The 10,633-nt window shown below is 34.9% G+C and overlaps 1 protein-coding gene across 1 annotated transcript; it reads left to right on the forward strand.

Moving 5' to 3' along the window:
• Positions 1–1,367: 1,367 nt before the first annotated feature.
• On the forward strand, positions 1,368–10,269 carry Sirt6 (sirtuin 6). The gene is made up of 7 exons (XM_071660384.1): positions 1,368–1,711; positions 3,072–3,199; positions 4,593–4,711; positions 5,447–5,570; positions 5,796–5,969; positions 6,262–6,385; positions 8,395–10,269. Exons 1-7 carry the CDS (start codon positions 1,646–1,648, stop codon positions 9,019–9,021), a joined length of 1,362 nt encoding a protein of 453 aa, XP_071516485.1. The 5' UTR covers positions 1,368–1,645; the 3' UTR covers positions 9,022–10,269.
• Positions 10,270–10,633: the final 364 nt, after the last annotated feature.

Genomic DNA, 10,633 nt, shown 5'->3' on the forward strand with positions numbered 1-10,633 from the left:
AACTGCTTCAGTGCATAAGGAAATGCTGTTCAAGAAACAAAGAACACTGCTTTGAATCATAGATAGTTAACGTTATGCTGTAAGTACACTAAATAATTTGTAAAAAACCACCACACGGTTCTCTACCCCCTCAGAAAACACTCATTTAGTTCCTCTCCTGTTCAAACGAGATGTTTGCGTAAAATGAACTTTCAGCTAGAAGGAGAAAAAAAAAAATCTGTAATACGATATTCATTGTCAAACTGAATCTTGATTTTAGGTACACTGATAAAACCTAAATTAAGGAGAGGAAAGACAAAATTTGAGGTCATTTTTCTGTGCCCTCCTAAGTCTGAGCAGGTGTTATGTGTAGGTGTAAAGAATAATTGTACATTAGGATTCACATACAGAAAGGACGAAGTCGGCATCTGATTTGCATTCGTCTGTTTGCTTAAGCAGAGAGAATTTGTGAATTCATTGGTGGGTTATTATCACTAGCCTTCCCTCCATGATGTTTTCAAGGATCTTTTTCTTATGTGTCATCCTTCCCCCCAATGTTTTTTTTTCAGCTTTGTCATAGGAGCGCATGGCTACCAATGACCTTTCCCTGCTTCTGTTGAAGTATGGGCTACCATTTCCTACTAGACATCAGGGAGCAGTACCTGACATTAAGTAGGACTTATATTCTCATGAAATGAGGAGAGTGATAGTGAGGGTGATATATATATATATATATATATATATATATATATATATATATATATATATATATATATATATATATATATATATATATATATATGAGCTTCCATGTCTCCTACCAGCAGTGTGCGCCAATCCTTCGTACAAAAGCAATTCTCCGCGCAACTGTTTTCATATGTCCAGGGAATGGCTGCAGTTGTGTATCATTCCACATAATTGGGAATTATTTAGGACAGTTTGATCAGTTGATTGTTTAGGTCTCTCACTGCTCCCTAAATCACTCCGAGACCGAGATGAACGTCTGAACAGTGAATTTGACGAATACCCAGTGAAAGGCAGTGGATGTAGATTTTACTGCATCAGAAATTATGTGACTCGACTATTGCCGGCAATATTTGAGTCTTGGCTCCCAGGACTATTGATTAATAACCATATTCAAGGGAATTAACTAATGTGAGTTTGATAATGACATCAATTATTTACCCAGTCATACCGTAGGTTATCTCTGCAAACTGACACCGAGAATTTGATTGACCATTTATTTTCGTAACTAATAAGGCATGTAATTATCAAAATATAAATGAATTTCATGGATATATTAAAATATAATTCTGATATGAACTATAAAGCTACCTTACGTATTGGTATGTTATCGTACCTCGTGGGTCGCACCGGTGCGCTGGGCTGCATACGAGAATCTCGACGAAACTGAAAAACAAAGTGTAAAATACCAAATAAAACCATTTCCAGACCTAGAACAAACCATTAGGGACTTTATATACTTAAAAACATGTCTAAAGTATGGGTAGAGGTAAAGATTTGACTGTATTTTGGCTGTGATGGTCAGTAAAATATAAAGAGGTCAGTTGGTTGGTTCCTTTGTTATTGAGAGTTTTGTACACGTCCTTTATGTTTACACTGGCCAGTGTGGCATCAAGAAGACATCAACTTGGGTGAAGTCAAGATGTCCTGCAGCTATGCCGATGGCCTGAGCAGCTACGAGAACAAGGGCAAACTCGGACTACCAGAGGTAATAGCTTGGAGAATTAGCCGGCTCGTAAGGCTAATATGTACCGTTCACCATTTTTTGTGTGTGTGGCATGGGCACCATGCAAGAGCCTTCTCGAAATATATTTCACAGATTGTATCTGTCATTTCCATGTGATTGTATTAATATGATGGGTGTATTCATGCCTATAATGGCAGCTAGGATTCATAATGTTTACCCTTTGGATAATTGGGCGAGTCTCCACTATTTCAGGTATTTACATCAGGTACTGAAGGACATGAAATTTCTCCAACTGTTTATTGATTTTAGTTTTGTATTTGATGATGATTTGTAGGAAAAGTATGGTTTTGTTTTCCTTCCCTCACACTGCATGATTCCAAATCATCTGGATGGATTAGAAAATGTACTGTGTCGATTGTAATGGGTTTTTGCCCCATTTTATGTCTATTTATTAGTCTATTGTACAGCCTGGCATTAGAAAGCAGGACCTTGAAGAAAAGGGAAGTTATTTATACCGTATTACCTGAAGTAAACATCCATATGGTGTAGAATTTTTTATTTGTTCTGATTTAACTTAGTTTGGTGTCATTATTTTGCAGCAGAATTAAGAACACGGTTTCCATTGCGTATTCAATCTAGATGCAATGAAAATGTTATTGAGCAGTTGATCAGTATCACAGTTATTTTAATACTGACACAAAACATCTGGAGCTGGATGTCTAGTCGTATCAAATTTTCGTGAGATCTTGCCACTGGCAAGAGATTGATTGACTCACGTCTCTCCCGACATGCAGAATCCTAATCTTATTTCAACTTTACGAAACCAAATGGGTAAACCAAACCAAACCTAACCAAATTACTATCCTGCTGTTAATTGAATGCGGAAATTGTAACCCCCTTAGTCTTGCTGGTTACGGGAGTCTTAATTGTAGGATCTGTGAATTTGATATGAATGGATGTCCATCTTTTAAATACCATTCCTGGTCACTTATGTTTATACCTTGATATTAGCCTAAGATTCTCAAAGTATTTTCACGTATCGTAAAAGTCTTAAAGTGTGTTGATGATGTGTGTTTTGGTGGGCTCGACGCTGGGCTTTGAGTATTTTTTTTTCGGAGCAAGTGTTTGAAGAACAAGTACTGATTTACTGTAGTATATAGAACTTGGAAGTAAGCACATTCTTAAGAAAGTAATTGGATTGTATTTAGTGGTTTGTTTGCTGTTTCATTATTAATTCATTACTTTCTCACGTGAACCTAATATTTTCCTATGAAGAGTTACAGAACGCCAAATTGACTTTAAGAATATAACTTCTAAGGTGTAAGAATCCTTGCAGCAAGTTTTCTCAGTCAACTAATTGATTACTGTACTTTTGATACAGAAATTTGATTCCTTGGAGGAAGTGGAGAAAAAAGTGCAAGTGTTGGCCTCATGGATAAAGGAATCTAGACACACGGTTTTTCACACTGGGGCTGGCATTAGTACTTCTGCAGGGATACCGGATTTTAGGTAAGTAATAAAGATGCATTACATGTGTCTCTGACTTTGCAGTCTTTGAATAAGTGTTTTCATGGTAAATAATGATAGAAGATTCATTACAGATACCCTCTGGAAAAGTGGTTTAGTTGCTGTTGAAAAAAAAAAGTTGCTAAGTCTGGAAAAGTGTTATACATTGCAATTCATACTTCATATCACTAGACACAAAAAATGAATATTGATGTTGGTAATCATGTTAGAATACCTTATCCTTCATATCTTTTCATTTGTTTGCTTAAATCAAGGTTCTTTTGAATCATTTTCACTGCACTGTGTCAGTCAGCAGTCTATTCTCTGTCCTGTAATGCTGTAGATAAGGAACATTTTAGAAACTGTTTCATTCTTTTTAACGTAGCTGATTGTATGCAGACTTTTCAGAACTCCCTAAATGAAGCTAATGTGACATCTAATTAGAGATGACTTCCAGCACTAATAATATAAAAGAGTTTAGATCACTTCTTAAGAGCAACTTAAACAATTCAGACAGTATTCTTCAAAGAAAGATTTATGAATTTTTCTTTGATGAAGTCTCTGAGTCTCATAAGCCTCCTTCCTTAGGTTAGGTTAGATTATACAATGTCGTAAGGAAGATTTTCATGCTTTAAATCATTATGAGTGCTGTCATATTTGCCTTAAGTATTGTCTTGATATAAGTAGATCAGGCAATTGCAAATTAAGTGTCTTTAGATGGGTTTACTTTAGCCCCCTTTTTTTTTAATTTTACCTGTTGCTTGGTCAGCACACTATTTAAGAGTCACTTGTCATTCATCTGTTTTGTTCTGTATGGCATTTTCCTTTTACATCCCTCATATAACTGTGTGTTGTACATGTCTGAAATTTTACTTGAATGAATATTGTGGTAAGAGAACAGTCTTGTGAGAAGCTCGAGTCCACTTTCCAGATTTTCATTTTTGGTTACTAGTTTTGTTGAAACATTTGAACTGATAAAACTTGGTGAGGTGACTGACAACACATCTTAGCTTATTCAGGAAGAACTCACAATCAAAGAAGAGAAAAAAGGATAGGTAGATAGATAAATAGATAGATAGGTAAAATGATCACGGTCACAAAAATGGGTAAGTATGTTATCAAAGTATGATTGCCAGTAAAGGACTAGGCTACTCCAGGCTTTAACATGATGGGGAGGATCATGACCACTTGAGAGTACCAAGTGGTCCATTATGAAGATTCTTTTGGTTTTAGACAACTAGAAATACTTGACTCTTACAAAACCACCCATTATATTTTGAGAAACAGGACTTTTGAAATTAATTATTCTAATTACAGAACTTACTCTAAACTCTTCTTTCCCAAAATCAGCTAATTTGTTACTAATTACATATTACTATTCTAAAATTCTGCTCAGGGGTCCAAAAGGAGTATGGACCTTGGAGAAGCAGGGATTGAAGCCGGACATTAATATATCTTGGGATGATGCCAGGCCAACGCACACCCACATGGCCATTGTTGCTTTAGAACGCCATGGTAAGTGGTACATAAATGCTTAGTGTTGTGTGTTAGACACTCTGACAGCTACTATTGTCTTGCATGGATAATTCGTTCTTGATTTGAATGTGTAGTTTTTGTAAATTGTGTGTTGACTGATACAGTAATCTTGCCTAGGGTTGGAGAAGGTTTGTGCATTTCACTTTTATTTACTCATTGATAATGCTCTTTTTTTTTTTTTTTACTGATTACTAAATACTTTTCAATTTATTCTACATGAATATGAATTTTATTTTATTGGGAAAGTGTTGGGTAAATTTTATGCCCCACTATCCAAGCAGGCTCCATTGGATGAGTTACCAATGAACCATTTAAGAGATCTGTTCACAATAGACCAGTGGTGTCAGTGAAGAGCTGCAGTCCTAGGCATAGTACAAGTGTTTCGCTTCCTAGTGCCTTTTCTTAATGTTTCTTTTTTAATGCTATTTTGATTTATGAAACTCAGTTGATGTCTCCACTCTCACCCTCACCCTTTATACACAAAAATACCTAGGTTGCACATGATAGGAAATCATATGGCATTATGTGATTGCTGTAGAGTAGGAAGCTACATTTAATATTCTTATATTGACTTTGAAAAAACTCATGTTTTTTCTTGAAAGCATGCATGCTGTTAAGGAGAAAAGAGAAGCAGTGTGTGTTAACTAAACATTGTTAAAAACACGTTGTCAATGTATTATTCATTTATTAGAGATTTAATTGTAATACCATCAGGATATGTGCAGTATGTGGTCACTCAGAATATAGACGGTCTTCACTTGCGATCAGGGTTGCCACGTCAAAAACTGTCTGAGCTTCATGGTGACATGTTCGTAGATAAATGCAACTACTGCCATAGGTAAGCAAATGCAGAAGAAAATTTGATATGAGTTAAGATATGCTTTGACATGCCAAGTTGGCATAAGACTTGTTCTTTACACTGTAGGAGAAAAAATTGATGTGTACTTATGCAGTTCAGAGTATGTAAGATATGCTATATTGGTACTTGGCACAGGAAAGAATTGGAACATCATGCAAATATCTAAGAATCACAGTTTATCACTAATATGAAGATTTTTGACAGACAATTTGTAAGAGGCACAGCAGTGACAACTGTTGGACAGAAGAGTGAAGGGAAGTCATGTCCAGGGAAGCGTGGGAATGGTAGACGGTGTCGTGGGAAGTTGCATGATAATGTATTGGACTGGGAAGACGGATTGCCTGATGCTGATCTTGACTTGGCCATCTCTCATGCATGGTGGGTAACACAGAGGGGTATTTATGGTGTTTGGTACAAAATCACTCTATTGAAGTCAGTTCATCTTTACCCAGTTAGTGGTTTTTGAATTAAGCAGGGTATTTAATGTAAAATCATGATAACTATACAGAGTAGATTTGCAGAATAAACAAAGAACTATAAAGAGGTAGAAGTTGAGAAATGAGGTTTGATCGTGGTGCATATGTTTGAAAGAAGGTAACATATGTATCATAACTGTGTAATGGAAAGAAAATTTCCATTTTAATTTTCTTTGGTTGTGATGTCTTTGCAGTGCTGCTGACCTTAGTATTTGTTTGGGAACAACCCTTCAGATTGTGCCCAGTGGTAATATCCCTGTAGATACAAAGAAGCGAGGGGGTAAACTGGTTATATGTAACCTTCAGCCAACAAAACAGGTAAATTATGATTAAGTTGACCACATTTCTTAATAGCTTATAACTCTGAATATATAGAATTCCTAGCATATACTTTTAACAATTAAGGTACTTTTGAGAATCAAAATAGGTTTTCTTGAAGAACCCTTTTTCAACACCTTGCATGTAGTCCTTCAAACATTCTTGTATCAGTAACCTAATGATGTTCAAGATATTAGTCAAAGAGTTGTTTATGTTGAATTATGTTATAGCACAAATGAGGTAGATGATATTTGGCCTTCCTTTTTCATTAATATGCTTTCAGTGTATGAATCAGTTTTGCAAATATTTTGTACTTATCTGTGCATGGTTTAGAGATGGATACTAGAGTATCAAACCTTCATGAAAAAATACAGTACTTTAGTGTAGTTGGTGGCATTATTTGTTTGCAACTTGGAAATGATGCCCATAGATTTTTGCAAATGAGATAGTACAGGTAGATAAGGAGAAGGATAAGTTGGAGTAGATGAACAAACAAAATGCAATAGAAAGTTATAGCATTTGTATTATTACATTTCTACCTATCTACCCATATTTCTGATTCCTGTTCCCAGCTGGAACTCCTTCAAGGGGAGACTATGGTCAGGGAATATGAACCAGAACTTTGAAAAAATTATTTCAGGTGTATTTTTTTATTCTTGACAGCCATCCTTTTTTTTTATGGTGTCACCTCTGTGGTCAGCCAGGGCTTGTTGATTATATTTCCTTCAACAGGTAGATGTTAAGTCTTAATATACAGTGTACAAAAATATCCAAAATCTAGATTCCTGTACATTTAAGATTTCCACCAAAATTACACCTGATTTTCCAATTTGAATTCGAGGCAGTAGTGTTCCTTGCTTTTCAAAGTTATTTTTGTGATTTCTGTTGTTTTCTCTCTTATTCCCCACCTATAATGGCATCCTACCCCAGTACTGCATCTATGTTACTGTCGGTCTCTGCCCTGCCCTACATTACACTGTTTATGAACAGAGATGAGGAAGACTTTAGGGTGAATACAGTAAATATGTTTTTTAACATTTTGCATACATTTAGATATATTACATAAAGTTAACATTTATAAACAGAAGAATCCACATTTAAAATGGATATTATTCAAACAAGAGGTCTTCTGCTTGTCATAGACAAGTAGAAAATAAATTCTGTTGGTTTTGTAATACAGGTACAGCATCAAAATTCTAGAAGCTTCAGAAATTTGGTAAATTCTGTTGAGATAGAATTATGATTTTGTCATTGTTTTTATTATACTTAATTAGTTTATAGTTATTGTGACAGTGTGCATATACCTAGTAAGAAGAGAGTAAGTGTGATAACCTAGCCTAAACATGATGAATGCATAAGTTTTAGATTTTTAATGTATTTTTTGATATGATTAAGTTATTTATGAAAAAGTTTAGCAATGACCAGGTCCTAAGCATTCTGGATTTTTTTTATTTGTACATTTTAAATAAACTCTTTTCTCATAAGTATGAGATGGATTAAGTGCATACTTGGATCTACCTTTTGTAGGATTTTACGGTGTTGGGGTCCCTATTTCAAGCTCTTCAGGCTGGCATTGGGTAGGGATGACTGTTGCTACGGGGTAAACTTGTTACCCAATTGCCCCGAGAAATAAAGTTTTTGAAATGTGAAAAGAAAAAGGATGGTTCACATACATGTGATCACCTAGTTATATGGTAAGAGGGAAAAGTAGGTCAGTAAAACTAAAATAAGCTTGTTATTGTAGTGAATGTCACAGAATTAGTTTTACTATATACTGCAGTCAAGAATGTAGTTGTGGTCAGCTAAGACAACCGACTTACTTTAGCTTGTTTAACTGCAAAAAAAAAAATTCAAAACATTCCATGTGCAGAGTCTCCACAACAGAATGCAAGAGTGAGGAATCTTCATAGGAAAACAGGAAGTTCTTAAAAATATTCATAGGGTAAGGAATAAAAGTATTTTGTACAGAATAACTTTACATTTTGTCATTTGCTTCTTTTGTATGTTAGGACCGCCATGCAGACCTGATCATCAATACTTATGTCGATGATGTCATGGAGCAGCTTTTAGAGCTATTAGGCATTCAGATGCTTCAATACAACCCTGATGAGGACCCAATGAAGCTGACGCAGAGACTGTTTTATGAACATAGGAAGAGCAGACAAGGCGAAGATGACCAGAATGGTAGATTGATATTAAATTCCAATCATGATGACTTTGACCCCATAGAATGGACCATACCAGAAGAATGGGTAAAAGACAAGGATTTAGCAGAAAGAGTGAAAAACAAGAAGGTGATCAGAAATAAAAGACAAAATAAGATTACACAAGATAGTGATTTGAATGGCAGAAAGAAGTCAAAAGTGGATTTGAAAGGTGAATTGAATCTAGAGCACTATGATAGTGATATATTGCCAGACTGTGTGAAGAATGAAGAAATCAAAACGTACAGCAATGGAAACACCATTGATGATTTGATTAATGCAAATAGTACAGTGGAATGTGATGATACAAAGTCAATGAAGGAGGAAAGTGAAGAAAGAAAGGAGGAAACTCTGGCAGTAACTACAGATGAACATGTAGTTAGTGAAGTCCAAAATGGAACTGACATTAACTTATGCAGACCAAACATTTAGGTGTAGAGGATGGGGTAAACTTCAAAGTAACTTAAAAGTGTAAGAAAACTGTGTTATGAAAATTTTCAGATGATTTGAAACTAAGAGGTAATTCATAAAAATATGTAAAAAGTTTTTGTACCAACACTTTTAACTGATAGATTGTACTGACTGTGATAGAAAATGTAGAGCTGTCCATTTAGACATTTGAGAAGATAGTTGATTTGAGAATCTGCCACATGGGTATTGGATCATTGTCAGGACAAAGTTATGTATTTATTGCAGTGATTAAAAATCATACACAGATTTTTCTATCAGAATATTAAGATTTGAGATACTTGATAGAGAATGTGTTCAAGATGGATAGAATTCCTTAGATATACCAGCATTGTTTATATTTGTGTTTGGTTAAGATTAAAGAACCTCATCTATTTGTATTAAAGTTTTGAATAAGATATGTTTATGATTATGTAGTTTTTCACTATGTGGTGCAACGCTAAGTTGTTAAAAAGAGTTTTGAATAAGGTCTCTTATTGTATTGTTTTTCACTATGTGCAGCAGAGTCCAAAGTGTTGAAGGATTAGCTCTGTTGGGGCCTTTGGATGAGAGAGCAAAGAGCTCTTGCATATACTGTATTAGATTGTTAACTTAGCACCAAAGATTGATGGTATGTCTTCAAGTTGCAAATGTTATACTTTTAACTGTGCTGTCCCCTTCTTGAGAGTGTGTGCAGATTTTATATTTTTTACTTATGCTAAAGATTTTAAAAGTTGAACTTCTTACTTGTCCTTACATTACTGAAACTACTTATTAGGATGAGAATCCTTATGGTTAATCATAAACATGGAAAAGTACAAGAATGTATTATCATTAAAGTATTTTATACATTTAGGGCTACAAATCTCAGAAGCTAAGAAGTTATGGCATTTGTGAAAGCCCTCTATGTAAACTAGAAGCTAAAGTAATGCTTTGACTTCATACTCAAAAACAATAAATATTTATTGGATGTATTTCAGTGTATTGCAGTTTATGAATGTGAATATTGGGAACCTTTTATTCATACTTGATGTAGATTATACTCAATAAGTATTGAAGTATATATAACAAATATCATGGTTAAGATAATTATTGCACCATGAGACAGAGGCCAAACAGTAGTATATTGACTGGATAGGAAGATTATGATGATCTTTGAATATATGTTTGCATATTCTCCTGGTTCTGTATACATGTATGTACATGTGTAGGTATATGTATGTGTGCATACCATGTTAATGTGTTTATATATCTGCCTATACATATATGTTTGTGTGTGTGTGTGTGTGTGTGTAAACAGAATGTCTGCATCCCCAAATAAATCCACATCACCCTCTTATCCCTAAACGCACATTTAATCCAATGTGCATCCTTCTGTAATCCTGAATGGTGAACCAGTCCACTTAACAAGATTTCTCACATGACAAACATTGACCATTAACAAACTTATTGCCCTCAGAACACACTAGCATCATTTTTGGATAGGAGTAAGACTCCAACAGTATTCTTTACAAACAATATATCCACTCCGTCTTAAACTATGCCTCACCTGCCTAGTCATATACCCCATCAATAGCAAACTTAACAGAGCTGAAAA

Source organism: Panulirus ornatus, chromosome 71 (assembly GCF_036320965.1).
Source record: "Panulirus ornatus isolate Po-2019 chromosome 71, ASM3632096v1, whole genome shotgun sequence".
Lineage (NCBI taxonomy): Eukaryota > Metazoa > Arthropoda > Malacostraca > Decapoda > Palinuridae > Panulirus > Panulirus ornatus.

What these genes read in the sequence shown, in the direction of transcription:
- Sirt6 (XM_071660384.1), top strand. Translation starts at nt 1,646, where the DNA reads ATGTCCTGCAGCTATGCCGATGGCCTGAGCAGCTACGAGAACAAGGGC. An exon ending in AAATGCAACTACTGCCATAG is followed by an intron (nt 5,571 to 5,795) that starts GTAAGCAAATGC and finishes GATTTTTGACAG; the next exon opens with ACAATTTGTAAGAGGCACAG. An exon ending in TTGGCCATCTCTCATGCATG is followed by an intron (nt 5,970 to 6,261) that starts GTGGGTAACACA and finishes ATGTCTTTGCAG; the next exon opens with TGCTGCTGACCTTAGTATTT.